Raw genomic sequence first — 15,655 nt, 5'->3', positions numbered from 1 at the left:
ACTTAAAAGAATTTTTTTCTGAAATGTAGCACTCCCTAAGTGATTTCAGCATGAGCCTTATGTATACATATATAATGGATTAATTGCAGTTAGATTAATAAAGGATTGTATTAGATATATTATCTAGAAAGGAGTATTTATTTTTGTAATAATTATGACCAGACACTGTGCTAAGCATTTTACATAGACAATGTTGTATAATCTTCAAATGACTAAGAAATAGGTAATAATTTTATATGTGTGAAGAGAGAGGCTCAGATTGTTGAATAGCCATATATTCTCTCCTATTTCCCACTTAAAAAATGCTTTTAAAACATAAATAAAAATTAAAATATTTTTAAAAGATTTATTTATTTATTTTACAGAGAGAGAGAGTGTGTGTGAATGGGGGGAGGGGCAGGAGAGAGAAAAAGAGAATCCTCAAGCAGACTCCCTGATGAACACAGAGCCTGATTTGGGGCTCAATCCCAGGACCATGAGATCATGACCACTCATATGTCATATGACACTCCCAAAATAAAAATAAAAATAAAAATATTTTTCAGGTTTTTGATCAGAGTGCCTGGTTGGCTCAGTTGGGAGAGCATGTGACTTTTGATCTTGGGCTTGTGGGTTTGAGCCCTACATCAGATGTAGACATTATTTAAAAAAAAAAAAAAAGTGTTTCGATCAAGGTTAAGTTTGATCAAGTTTAATTGTAACATTTATAAATGGTATAATAAAATGTCTACTTATAATGCTTAATATACATAGATGCATTCTAAATGAGGTTATGTGAAACATTTAAGAGCCAGAAACCATTGTAGCGTTGGAGGTAGAGGACAAAACCAAGAATCAACATTCCTGATTCATATATTTGATTTGGAAAGATAACAATAATAAATATGTAAAGTTGTGATAAGTGCTCAGAAATCACAATAAGAGGATGTGGAGTGAAGATTGTTCTTTAAGGTAATGAAACAGATCTCTAAAGTAGTGATTGACCTAAAATATGTAAATACGTGGGAAAAGTACCTTCTAAGCCATTGTATAGAACCCCTGAGGTTGGAGAATACTTGCAGACTTTGAGGAACAACAAAGGCACTGTCAGCAAAATATGAGTTGTAGTTATTCTGTATCCTCGATAACATTTTTGTTTTCAGTCTTTTTAGATTATCCATTCTTGTGGGTGCGTGGTAGTATGTCATTGTGCTTTTAATTTGCATTTCCCTGATGACAAATGATGTTGGGCATTTTTTGTTTGATTTTTGGCCACTGATCTATTTTCCTTTGTGAAACTGTTTGAGTCTTCTGCCCATGTTTTAATAGAATTGTCTTTTTATCATAGTGTTGCAGAAGTTTTTAGGTATATTCTCTGTAAGATATTTTCTCTTGGTCTGTGAATTGCCTATTAATTTTCTTAATGTCTTTTGTTAATCACAAGTTTTAGATATTAATGAATTCTGATCAATTTTTTTTCTTTTATATTTAGTATTTTTTTGGTCCTAAGAAATATTTACCAACCTCAAGCAGACCTAGCTTTTCATTCTGAATATTTTGGGACTCTCTTAGAGGTTTGATCTCAAAGATTACCCTGGCTGCCATGTGAAGATAGACTATAAAGCAGCAAGAGCAGAAACAGACCAGTTAAGAGGCTACTATAATGGTATGGGAGAGAAATAATGGTGCATTGGACTGGGGTTGTAGTGATGGAGGGATTGAAAAATCTGGGATTAAAGATAGAGGCTACTGAATTTGTTCATTTGGAATGTATTATGAGAGATAGTCATGAAGGGAAGCAAGATGATTTCCATATTTCTGGTTTGAGCCACTGGATAAATAGTGGTGCCATTTACAGAATATCCAAAGCTGCAGTTGACCAAGGTTATTTCAAAGCCTAATACATCTATCAAGTAGCATGTTATTCAATATAAAGTAATTAGAAAAAAAAATTTTTTTTTAAGAAATTCAAATACATGATTATGGGGTGCCTGGGTGAGCTCAGTTAAGTGTCTATAACTCTTGGTTTCAGGTCAGGTCATGATCTCCTGGTCATGGAATCAAGCCCCCAAGTTGGGTGCTGTGCTCCCTGCAGAATCTTGCTTGATCCTCTTTTTCCCTCTCTGCCCCCCTCCCTGGTCAGGTGTGCATGCGCAGACTCTCAAATAAAATATATAAAAATATATAAAAATCATATAGATGACAGCCCTCTTTTCTAAAAAAAAATCATATAGATGACAGCCCTCTTTTCTGGAGAGAATTTTATTTATTTATTTATTTAAAATATTTTATGGGGCAGCCCAGGTGGCTCAGCAGTTTAGCACCACCTTCAGTCCAGGGCCTGATCCTGGAGACCCCATCGAGTCCCGTGTCAGGCTCCCTGCATGGAGCCTGCTTCTCCCTCTGCCTATGTCTCTGCCTCTCTCTCTCTCTTTCCCTCCCTCTCTCTGTCTTGTCTCTCTCTCCCTCATGCATAAATAAAATCTTTAAAAAAAGTAAAATAAAATATTTTATGTATTTATTCATGAGAGACACAGGGGCAGAGACATAGGCAGAGGGAGAAGGCCCCTGATGTGGGACTCCATCCCAGGACCCCAGGATCACAACCCGATCTGAAGGCAGATACTCAACCACTGAGCCATCTGGGTGCCCCTCTAGAAGAGAATTTTAAAGTCAATTTTGTTCTTTTTTGTACATGTAGTTTTATTGATATGCATATTTGAAAGCATGTGCTAGAATGGAATCTAGCAATATAATACTTGACTTTTTTTCATGATAAATTTCATTTACTGTAATTTTTAAAAAAGATTTTATTTATTTATTCATGAGAAACACACACAGAGAGAGGCAGAGATGTAGGCAGAAGGAGAAGCAGGCTCCCTGCGGGGAACCTGATGCAGGACTCGAACCTGGGACTCTTAGGATCACACCCTGGGCCGAAGACAGGCACTCAACTGCTGAGCCACCCACGCGTCCCTTCATTGCCAATTTGAAGCCTTTTTTGTGCATTTATAAAAACAAGTTAGTTTTAATAATCCTTTTTGGAGATGGTTGTGGATCATAGACCATAAGGCTGTTTTATATCTTTGTCAGAAAGGTACATTCTTGAGCATTAAGGTGATTCTTGACTGCCCTATAGTTTAAGTATGATTCTATATGTGGGAATCAGAGAAAATCTCAAGTTTTTACAGGCAAAAGTCATTGTTTTAGTAGTGATTTCATCATTATTGTATATATGCCAAGTTCTGAGTTTCTTTTCAAATTTATAGGAGCTAATTTATGATAGTAGAAAAGATTTTGGCAATGGGAACTGAATTCTAGTCCAGCTATATGAATGTAGGCAAATCATTAACTTTATATATCTCATTTTCTTCATCTGTAAATGAGGAATAATTGATTAAAGTTCTTTTAAAATCAGATCGGGCATCTGGGTGGCTCAATTGGTTAAGTGTCTGCCTTAGGCTCAGGGCATGATCTCAGGGTCCTGGGATCAAACCTTACATCAGGCTCCCTTCTTAGCTGAGAAATCTGCTTGTCCCTCGCCTTCTGCCTTGCTCGTGCTCTCTTTCTCTCTCTCAGTCTCTCTCTTTCTCTCAAGTAAATAAAATCTTTTAAAAATTCTTTTAAAATCTGAAATTATAGTTTTTTATTGGTTTTGTAAAGATTTAGCCCTATAAAGACATGTTTGAACCATAATGGTATTAGAAACCTTGAAAATTTAATTTTAGGATGATTCATAAAAAGAAATTGTGGGCATCTTGCCTAGCTCATAGGATGTTATTAAATCTGAATCACTGTTATGCATATCAAATTTAAGTCCATGAGTAATAAAGCTACCTTTTTCTCTTTTAATAAGAGTTTCATTGAGATACAATTCACATACCATACAATTCATTCATTTAAAGTGTACAATTCAGGGGCACCTGGGTGGCCCAATCAGTTAAGCATCTGCCTTCGGCTCAGGTCATGATCTCAGGATCCTGGGATCAAGCCTCAAGTTGGGTTCCCTACTCAGTGGGGAGTCTCCTTCCCCTCTGCCCCTCCCTCCCACTCATGCTCTCTGTTTCTCAAATAAATAAATAAAATCATTTTTTTAAAGAGTGTAGAACTCAGGGCACATGAGTGGCTCCGTTGGTCAGCATCTGACTCTTGGTTTCAGCTCAGGTCATGATCTCAGGGTTATGAGATCAAGCCCTGAGATGGGGTCCATGCTTAGCTTTTTGGCTACTATGAATAATGCTTCTATGAACATTTGTGTGTAAGTTTCTGTGTGGACATACATTTTTATTTCTCTTGGATTTATCTATATCTCCTAGATATCTATATCTATATCTATATATCTATATCTATATCTATATCTATATCTATATCTATCTATCTATCTATCTATCTATCTATCTATCTATCTATCTATCTATCTATATAGGAGAGGGATTTCTGGGTCTTATGTTAAGTCTAATAATCATATGAGGAACTTCCGGGCTGTTTTCCTAAGTGGCTGCACCATTTTACATTCCTATTAGCCTCTGCATTCCTACCAGCCAACCATGTATGGGGGTTCCAATTTCTTTACATCCTTCCTTATACTTAGTATTATCTGGCTTTTTGATTATAGTCATTCTAGTGGGTGTTTCATTGTGGTTTGATTTGCGTTTCCCTGATGGTTAAGGATGTTGAACATCTGTTTGTGTGCTTATTACGGCTGCCTCTTTGACTGACTTCTGGGATGTGAATATGATGTGGTTGGAAGTCGATCTGCTTTAGCTCTTTCCCTAAAGTGTCAGTTGAGCATTCTGAAGTATCAAATAAGCAATGTCTTCTCACTCCTGCTAGAGAGCAAATCAAAGCCATAATTTATTTAATCCATACATCTGTTTTCACCTTCATTTCTGTAAAATGTAATAATGAAGATTTTTTTAAATTTTATATATATTTATGATAGTCACACACAGAGAGAGAAAGAGAGGCAGAGACATACGCAGAGGGAGAAGCAGGCTCCATGCCCTGGGAGCCCGACGTGGGATTCGATCCCGGGTCTCCAGGATCGCGCCCTGGGCCAAAGGCAGGCTCTAAACTGCTGCGCCACCCAGGGATCCCAATAATGAAGAATTTTATTGGAATTAAATATGACCCATATTTTAGTTGGAATTGTTACCTGTCTTTTGCTGGGGGGCAGAACTTTCATTGATATGTCTTTAACACTGAAGCCTTGGCAGTTTTCTCTTTCAAATGTTCATGAGTAAAACTGCTACAAAGAAAGTAACATCTTAGTTGCACAAAGGTGGGAATGAAGCATGTTGGGAATCTGACAGAAAACCTTTTCATATTTATAGTAGCCCTGTTTCCCTTGTATCATAAAAATTTTCTGGGGAAGAAAAGTTTTATGAATTAATACAGGTTGTATAATTGTGTTTCAGGAGCATATTTAACCTAGGATGTGGAATAAAATAGGTTAGTTTGAAATGACGCTTTTGTTAATAGGAACTTAATTTTTTTAATTAAGAATATTTAATTTTAGGGGCAGCAAGCTGGCTCGGTTGGTAGAGTGTATGACTCTTGATCTCAGGGTCATGAGCTCAAGCCCCACTTTGGGCTTGGAGCCTAATTTATTTTTTTAAAATATTTTATTTATTTATATGGCAGTGAGCTAGAGAGTACAAGTGGAGACAGTGGGAGAGGAAGAAGCAGATTCCCCACTGAACAGAGAGACCCCCGACACAGGACTCAATCCCAGGACCCTGGGATCACAACCTGAGCCGAAGGAGGATAACTGACCAAGCCACCCAGAGGCCCTTGGAGCCTACTTTAAAAAAAAAAAAATTTATTTTTAGTAGAGATTTGGGTCTTAAAAATGTTAATTGCTGCAGTCTGGATTTTGTTTTTAGTCCAGTCAGATTTGTGAAGTAATGTTTTTTAATTTCCATTCCAGAAATACATGCTACAGGATTTAACTACCAGAATGAAGATGAAAAAGTCACTTTGTCTTTTCCTAGTACTCTCCAAACAGGTAAGTCATGGCTTTTGTAAAATTCCATGATGAATATTGACATCTTATTTCTTCCAGAGAGATTTGTCGTATGCCAGTTGCTTTTTCTCGTTTTAAGCAGATTAAGTATTAAGACAAAGCTTTTGAAAGAGGTTCATTGCAGCTTTTGGGGCACCAGGAAAAAAGAAGACCAAAACTAATAATCATTCTACCCTGGAACATAATACATTGTTTTTTACTTTTTCAGTCTCAGCTTTTTAAAAATACAGTTACCCAGTAACTCCATCTTCCAGTAATTGAGTCCACATCTCTGAGATGAATGTCCCACAGATGATTTTAATGTATAAAAATTTATGCTAGTGAGGACATGGAAGGAAAGATTTGTTGATATGATACTATTATTAGGTAGGAGCACCTGGGTGGCTCAGTTGGTTAAGTGTCCAACTGTTGATCTCACCTCAGATCTTGATCTCAGGTTAGTAAGTTTTCAAAGCCAGTGTTGACTCCACGCTGGGTGTGGAGCCTACTTAATAAAATAATAATAATAATATAATAATACAGATACTATTATTAGATATAAAAGCACAAAGAAAAAAGACTTCCTGAGCTTAATGTAGTGTAAGAAATTATATACAAATCAATTAGTAAAGCACTAAGACTTTGATTAGTGATCAATTGAAAAGCAACAGGTGGAGTGCATTTGTCATGAAGAGCACCAGGTAATGTATGAAAGTGTTGAATCTCTATATTGTACACCTGAAACTAATAATAACACTTTGCATTAACTAACTGGAATTAAGAATTTTATTTATTTATTTATTTATTTTTGGAATTAAGAATTTTAAAAAAACAGCAACAGATAATTTGTATGAAAGAAAACGCAAATGACGGAAACATGTGAAAAGATACTTGGCTTCCTAGTAATGAGAAATATGAAAACAGCACTTATGGGCAGCCCCTGTGGCGCAGTGGTTTAGCACCGCCTGCAGCCCAGGGCGTGATCCTGGAGACCCTGGATCGAGTCCCATGTCAGGCCCTCTGCATAGTGCCTGCTTCTCTCTCTGCCTTTGTCTCTGCCTCTCTCTCTCTCTGTGTCTCAATAAATAAATAAAGGCTTTAAAAAAAAAATTGAAAACACCAATTACTAATATACCAGTTTTTGCCTGTTCTGTAAGCTAAAGTTAAAAAATGATTCTCAATGATGTGACTACCTTGATATTATTGTTGGGAATGTAAATCTATGCAATGTATTTGGAAGGCAATCTGGCAATATGTATCAAAAGCCTAAACATGTTCATATCTTTTGACCCAGTAATTCTGGAGATAGGAATATGTCCTAAGGAAAAATCATAAATGTAGGAAATACTTTATGCCTGGAAATGTCTATTGAGACATTACTTAAGGTAGTAAAAAATTAGAATGAATGTATTTGTCCAACACTAAGGGAGTAATTAAGCTAATTATGATATCAGTATGGTGGAAATATACATATATTAATTAAAAGTGAGCTTTATGAGTTCTTAACACTGTGAAGTATTTATTATAATGTAAACTTGAAAAGCAGAATACAAAATTATATATACAGGGTGATGAATCATACCTCTAAAATGATATGAATAATATATGTCTGGTTGTTGACATAATTGATTATTTTTGTTATTTATATCTTTTTTTAGTTTCCATAATTTTTATACTGATAATATATTGCCTTAATATAGTAGTATTTTTAGAAAAAAATTTGATTGGAGTTTTATCTTTTATTTCAGTGCTCTTTTGCCTTTTTCTGACTAGGATTTCTTATATGAAATTATTATAAAAATAAATGTTTTGCTATGAGTATGTATTAAAAGATACCAAAGAATAGATCATAAAAATTAAGATTTCTCTACCCCTGCCACTTCCATTGTCTTGTGAATCCTTCCAGAAATATTCTATGTATATAATAAATATATGTGTGCATTTTAATCCACAAATGGGATCACATATCTCAGTGGCTTACAACAAATATTTCTTGCTTACACCTGGCACTGAGGACTGCTGCAGGCATACCTTTGCCTAAGAACTCTTCTCAGCTCACAACTCTTCTCAGTCCAGGACCTGTAGTGAGCAGCTACTATCTACAGCATACTGTTCTCTCACATAGCAGAGGACAGAAGCTCAGGGATGGGTTCAGAGACAACCACAAAGATACTTTTAAGGCTTCTGCATGGATGGTGGTATACTTGATATCCATTCACATTTCACTGGCTAAAGCAAATTGTATGGCCAAACCAAAGTCACTAGGGTAACAATTACCAGATATTACCAGATATTTGATTAAACTTCTACTGTGAAAGATAGAGTAAAAAGCCAAACAGTAATAGAGATATAGGAACTTATTAGAAGTAAAGACAAATGGAAAGAAAGTGTCAAAAAATAAAAACCCACAAAACAAATTAATATCCTTAAAGATATTGTCAATATCACATTCATTAAACAAGAACAGGACAGCGGTGCCTGGGTGATTCAGTCGGTTAAGCATCTGACTCTTGACTTCAGCTTGAGTCATAATTTCAGGGTCGAGAGATAGAGCCCGGTATTGGGCTCTGTGCTCAGCACAAGTCTGCTTGGGATTCTTTCTCTCCCTCTGCACACCCTCCCCACCCCCCACCCCCAGCCCACCCCCAGCCCAGCTTGTGTGAGCACTCTCTCTCTCTCTCTCTCCTTCTAAGACAGACAAACAGGCTCTCAAAGAGTTTCTTCCCAAGGTCAGGAAGTTGGGAGGAAGGAGGGAAGACTAGCAGATTACCTTCAAAGTTGTGGGATCAGAATAGACTGTGGGGTTAGAGGTAGGCAAAATGGGTGAAAAGAAGTGGGAGAAACAGGCTTCCGGTTATGGAATGAGTAAATCGGGGATAGAGGTACAGCATAAGGAACATAGTCCATGGTATTATTATAGCTATGGTAACAGGTGGTAGCTGCACTTATGGTGAGCATAACAAAGGGTATAGACTTGCCAAATCACTATGTTGTACACCTGAAACTAATGTAACACTGTGGGGCAGCCTGGGTGCCTCAGTGGTTTAGTGCCCAGGGCATGATCCTAGAGACTTAGGATCGAGTCCCACGTCAGGCTCCCTGCGTGGAGCCTGCTTCTCCCTCTGCCTGTGTCTCTGCCTCTCTTTCTCTCTGTGTCTCTCATGAATAAATAAATTTTAAAACAATTTTTAAAAAATAATGTAACACTGTGTATCAACAATACTTGAATGAATAAAAAAAGGAACAGCAGTAGACTAACCATCAGGAACAATGGAAATTAGACTCTAATGAAATCCATTCCTTTAAAATTATGAGTGTATATGATTTTTAACCTAGAATTAATTCTATGCTTAGCCAAATTATAAATTTAAAGAGGGTAAAAGAAAGATATCTTCATATTTGCAAGGTTACAGAAAATTTAATTCTTTGTAAAAGATGTAGGAGTGGGAGATATAGTTTGACTAAAACTTCACTTTCTGTAGTAAGAAGAAAATGTGTAAAGTTGAAAAGTGAAGAAATAAGTATATGAGCAAAGTATTTAGAAATCACAGAGTTGCTGCTGGGGCAGTGTGAGGAGTAGGATAGCATTGGTCAGGGGCCTACAGCTTATATATAAACCTTTATACTACTTTATGAGTTTTAAAATACGAACTATTACTTTAATAGAAATAAGATAAAATTTTTAAAAATTTAAAATCTGTATCATTACAGACTATATTATGTGATAATGCTATGAGAAGATTAAAATCTGCAAATGAGAAACAAAAAAAAAATTCCTCCTCATATATTTGGGAAAATTATACCTCTGAAAATTAGTGTCAAGGAAGATCTTTTATGGAAATTAGAAAATATTTAGAACTGGATAATGAAATTACTATATAACATGTAATATACAAGTAAAACATAACTCAGAAGGCATATTTAGTTAAGTAGAAAGACTGAAAATTAATGAACTAAGCATTAAGATCAAAGTTAGACAAGAAAAATGGGTAACTTGAAAAAAGCAGAAGACAGAAACAAAAATTTAAGAGCAGAACTTAAATAAAAAATGGAGAGGAACAAAAAATATTTCAAAACAGGTTTTTAAAATCATCCCAAAAGATACATAAACCGTGTGTGTGTGTGTGTGTGTGTGTGTGTGTAAAGGTAGTAGATCCAATTGTTCAGCATTAGAAAATATGACAGTATTATCAAGTAAAAAATTTCAAGATACTGGATTTATCAAAAGAAGCTAGAATGTACTTGTTAGAATTCAGCATGTAAGAATTGACAGAAACTCCTAGAGGGTGCATGTGTATTATATACATACATATACATGCATATGTAAATATGCATATGTATGTATATGTGTATGCAGCATGTATCTATTGTATCACAAATACTAATTTATTTAATCCTTTTTGAAATAGTTTCTGTTATCTGCACTTTATAAATAAGCTAAGGCACAAACATGGTTTAATTAAATAACTTGTCCAAGGTCAATAGCTAGTAAGTGACAGAGCCTCGATTTCAAACCCAAGCAGTTTAATTCACAAGTCTATACTTCTAACCACCACATTATGCTTTTTATATTTTAAATTGTATTGTAAACATATAATACATGGTTTAAAATTCAAATGATATATAGTGAAAATTTGTCATCCTAATCCTTCTCTCTGCTCTTCTCAGAAACAACCAGTTTCCTGTGTAACCTTTCAAAACTGTTCCATGGGGTTTTTTTTTGTTTGTTTTTTTTTTTTTTTTTTTTTTTTATTCATGTGAGAGAGAGAGGCACAGGCAGAGGGAGAAGCAGGCTCCATGCAGGGAGCCTGACGTGGAACTCGATCCCAGGTCTCCAGGATCACACCCTGGGCTGAAGGCTGCGCTAAACCACTGAGCCACCTGGGCTGCCCTGTTCCATGGTTTTATAAGCATTTCTACATATACTTTTTAAGAACACAGAAATTAGCATGCCATGCATTATATTCTGCACCCTTCTTTTCCCCTTACATGTGTGTATAAATAAAAGAGGTCAGGGTACCTGGATGGCTCCATTGGTTCAGCATTTGACTCATGGTTTCAGCACAGGTCATGATCTCAGGGTTGTGGGATCCAGCCCCGAGTCAGGCTCCATGCTCAGCAGGGAGTCTGCTTCTCTCTTTCCCTCCCCTCCTGCTCTCTCAAATCTTTTTAAAAAATAAGTCAGTTATCAGTATATAAGAACTGCATCATCCTTGATGAGGACTGTTTACAGCAGATGTGGTAAATTGTGAAGTCATTTCTAATAAAAGCAGGAGCAAATCAGAGAAGGTTATGACCTTTTGTGTACTATAACTTGACAAAGTTTGGGGGTTTTTAAATGATTACAACAGTATAAATAAGTAACTGATATAAATATTGGAATTAAGAAATTATCTTATTTGAGTGGCACGTGAGTGGCTTAGGCATCTAACTCTTGATTATAACTCGTGTCACGATCTTGGAGTTGTGAGATGGAGCCCCACTTGGACTCTATGTTCAGCGCAGAGTCTGCTTGTCCCTCTCCCTCTGCTCATGCTCGTGCACTCTCTCTCTCTCAAATAAATAAGTAAATAAAATATTTTTAGGAACAGAAATTCTTATTTATGAGGCTACATTGATTATTAAACATCTGTAAATATGTTTGAAAATCATTGGCTTTCACATTTTCCCAAGATTCTCTGGAGCACAGTTACCCAGTCATTCTTTGCTTTAAAAATGATGTCCTTGGGGCACCTGAGTGACTCAGTGGTTGAGCGTCTGTCTGGCTCAGGGCATGATCCCGAGGTCCTGGGATCAAGTCCCGCTTTGGGCTCCCCTGGGGAGCCTGCTTCTCCCTCTGCCTATGTCTCTGCCTTTCTCTCTGTGTCTCTCATGAATAAATGAATTATTTTTAATGACATCCTTATTTTTTTCAAGTTTTAATAGGTTGTCATTCTGTCTTCTGGTAATGGAATAAATATGGAGCATATATTTAAAGAACATTGGTAACCTTTGTGTTTAGCTTCCCCAGACTTTACAGTCATGCCAACTATTTGATAGCTAAGCAAAACATTTTCTTTTCTGAAGTTGGCACCATTCTAGAATAGTGGTTAAATTACCATGATCATTGTAAGCTGACAGAAACTTCAGAGTCATTTGTTAAGGATCCTACAGAGTGGTGTTTATTTGGAGGAACACTAGGTGATACTGACATTTCAAAGACTGAAAAAACAGGATCACAGGACCTGGTGACACAAAGGCAGAGACCTTTATTCCCTTTATATACAGATTAATCTGTCTTTAATTTTTTTAGCATTTAGTATGCTCATTAAATTTTTATTGAAGTATTTCAAGATCTACTTCAGGTTTTACAACAATTATACTCTCCTAAGCTTTAAACAAATAAGGTTTTAGGCAGAAGTTGCAATTTTCTGGTTGTTTAATTTATAAAGAGCTTATTGTATGTTTTAAAAGGTTTACCATCCCAAGCCGATAAATATTGGATATTGAAATAAAGTGTCTAATGGGAGGAGGCAATGTAAATTATGTAGGCAAACGTATAAAATTAGACAATCTGGCAATCAATTCTTCAGTATGGTATAAATTTGATAAATTGACATTTATTTAACAAGTCTTTTTTCTGCTGTTTTTACCCTAAAATTCTATATTAATAGTAAATATTTCATAATTCATATCATATAACACTAGTTAAATTTATTAATGATTTTTTAAAACTTTAACATGTGTTTTGTTTGAATTTCAAGTAATAACCTTTCCCAATACTTTGTATTTTGTTTAGTATGTCACTTTTTGGAAGTGGTCACTATCAATATCTTATTATGTTTTGATGGCCTTGGAGATTTAAAACCGAGTAAAAGTGTAAGCAGCCTTTCTTATTTAGTTACAAGTTTTAAATCATTTTATTCCAAATAGGAAAAGGCAAAAGTAGATTCCTCATGGAATATGAATTATATAAAAGATATCTTAACAGTTGACTTACTGAAAACAGACTGGTCCTTTCCATTTGTGGAATTTTCAATATAAAATTCAATCAAACACTTTAAAGGTGGTGGGTTTCTATAATTAGATATTCCTTGTAAACTTTATTTTTTTTTTAATTTTATTTTATTATTTATTTATGATAGGCACACAGTGAGAGAGAGAGAGAGAGAGAGAGAGAGAGAGAGAGAGAGGCAGAGACACAGGCAGAAGGAGAAGCAGGCTCCATGCACCGGGAGCCCGACGTGGGATTCGATCCCGGGTCTCCAGGATCGCGCCCTGGGCCAAAGGCAGGCGCTAAACCGCTGCGCCACCCAGGGATCCCCCTTGTAAACTTTATTAATGTGAATATATATTTTCTTTTTTTTAAGGATTAGTGAATTCCTAAAGAAAATAGGGAGAAATTTTATATTATAGTTAAATTCTTTAGTATCAATTCAGAAATCTTTCACATTCTTTTACCATATTATTTACTGTTCCAGTGATCTATCATTCTCTTTAAGAAAGTATTCATTGTCCCCCTCAGACAGACTGTCTAATTTTTTAAAAGTAAGAGTCACAAACATTTATTCAAGTGAGCTTCAATTTTTTTCTCCCAGCATGATTACATTAAGAATCTGGCACTTTCAGGTGCCTGGCTGGCTCAGTCCATTAGAGCATGTGACTCTTGATCTTGGCGTTGAGTTCAGGTCCTACACTGGGCGCAGAGCTTACTTTAAAGAAAAAGAAATGGCACTTTCTTTAGTGATGATGACTTTGCTGCAAAGGTCTGAAATTTTCACTTGAAATTACTTTTCAGAATTAGTTTGAGGCACATATGAAAATCAGTTTAATTACTTAATTAACATACTTAGTAGACCACAATGTTTTATCTAGAAACAGTTTGCAGTTTGTCATTCACTTACTCTGTAGGCTTGGACTGTTCAAGACTTTTGGACCTTTTCGAAAAAGTCAATTCAGTTTTGAAAGGTGAAGATTTTACTTTGAGAACATCCAAAAGGATATATCAGAGAGAGTCAAGAACATTTTGAACAGTGTCAGTGTCATTGCTTTATGGCATTCCAAAATGACAGTTTAAAATATTGGGATATAAAAGTTTTGGAATGATTGCCTACTTACTTTATAGTCATACTATGTCTTTGATTAGTTAAATTCTCATGCTCTAGATCCTGGTTATAAATAGGCACTTTAAAAGGATCAGTTAAAAGCCAACATTTTTCTGGTTGTTTTTGGAGGGGAGGATTTAATTTGTAAAATTAGAATGGTATTATTATTTTGTCATGCATCTGAATTTAGTAGATGACAAATAGATATTATAATCTTTTTTCTGTGACGAAAGTAGGTATATATACTCATAAAACTCCTATTTTGTCTAATTTGGTTTTGCCCTTATACAACAATAGAATATATATTCAGGTTGCATTTTTATTTGCATTTAGTAATTATTGAATAAATGTATTTCTTTAATATTATCATTTCAAATGATTGAGGTGACTAAGTTTTTTATTCCCCTTTGCCAGCAAAATCATTGATCTTCCCTGTATGGTTCCTTACAAAAGTATGGAATCAGTGTTCCATTTGTATTGAACAGATAAGGTTTTATCCTAATGATAGAGTAATTGGCATGAAGTCCTCTAAATGAACCAATTTGTATGGCATCATGGCAGAGAGCATGAATTCTGGATTAAACAGGCCTGAATTTTTATGTCATTCTTGCTACTTACTAATTGTGTGACCTTAAGCAAGTTATTTAACTTTTCAGCCTCAGTTTCCTTATCTGAAAAAATGGAGACTATACCTACTTACAAGTTTCTAAATATTTTTAAAGCACCATGTACTATAGCATGCTATACATTTAATAATAAATGTTAATTTCCTTTCCTGTTTTTATTTTTATGTATTGGTGATTAGAGATTAAGTTCATAAAGTTAAAGAACTTTCTAAGCAGTCACCCTAAATATGATGTTAAGGTTTACTTTAGGCTTAGTTTGCCATTTACTTTAGTAAATACTGTATTCTCTTCATTGCTTGGAGAAGTGTTTGAGAAAGGAAAGAATGATTTGCATGTTCTAAGTAGTCAACTAAGTGTTTTAAGGACATATTTTTTGATAACTTCTACTTAAAATCTATATTAAAGTGGTTTTCATTCATCTTCAATCACAGGTACAGGAACCTTAAAGATAGATTTTGTTGGAGAGCTGAATGACAAAATGAAAGGTTTCTATAGAAGTAAATATACTACCCCTTCTGGAGAGGTGCGCTATGCTGCTGTCACACAGTTTGAGGTATAGTATTTTTCTCTAAAATGTTATGATCTTAAAAAAATAAAAAGGAAAAAAATAATAAAATGTTATGATCTTAAAGTAGATATTCTGACAGTGTGTTCCATTATTTGCATGACTATTTCAGGCTAGGTGCCTTTGGCCATAATTATATTCATGATTTTGGAATTTTTATTTTATATTCAGCCAGTTATCTCCTTAATAGAGGGAGAGAATTAGGGAAGTGGACTGGAGGATGAATACGTACATCACAAACACACAAAATAGCATTACTATTAATTTGGTAGGAGGGACACCTGAGTGGCTCAGTGGTTGAGCCTCTGCCTTTGGCTCAGGTCGTGATCCCAGGGTCCTGGGATTGAGTCCCACATGGGGCTCCCCATGGAGAGCCTGCTTCTCCCTCTGCCTGTAT

General features: G+C 35.4%; 1 protein-coding gene across 1 annotated transcript in view; it reads left to right on the top strand.

Annotated features, from left to right (window-relative positions):
* NPEPPS (aminopeptidase puromycin sensitive) overlaps positions 1-15,655 on the top strand; it is a 101,665-nt gene that overhangs the window by 49,096 nt on the left and 36,914 nt on the right. The window contains exons 3-4 of the mRNA XM_041725446.1: positions 5,909-5,986; positions 15,125-15,246. Of these exons, the coding sequence (XP_041581380.1) occupies positions 5,909-5,986; positions 15,125-15,246 (200 nt within the window). The remainder of the gene's footprint in view (positions 1-5,908; positions 5,987-15,124; positions 15,247-15,655) is intronic.

The sequence above is a fragment of the Vulpes lagopus genome, chromosome 12 (genome assembly GCF_018345385.1).
Source record: "Vulpes lagopus strain Blue_001 chromosome 12, ASM1834538v1, whole genome shotgun sequence".
Taxonomy (NCBI): Eukaryota; Metazoa; Chordata; class Mammalia; order Carnivora; family Canidae; genus Vulpes; species Vulpes lagopus.
Note: the sequence above shows the minus strand (reverse complement) of the source record. Positions and strands in the feature narration are given on the sequence as shown.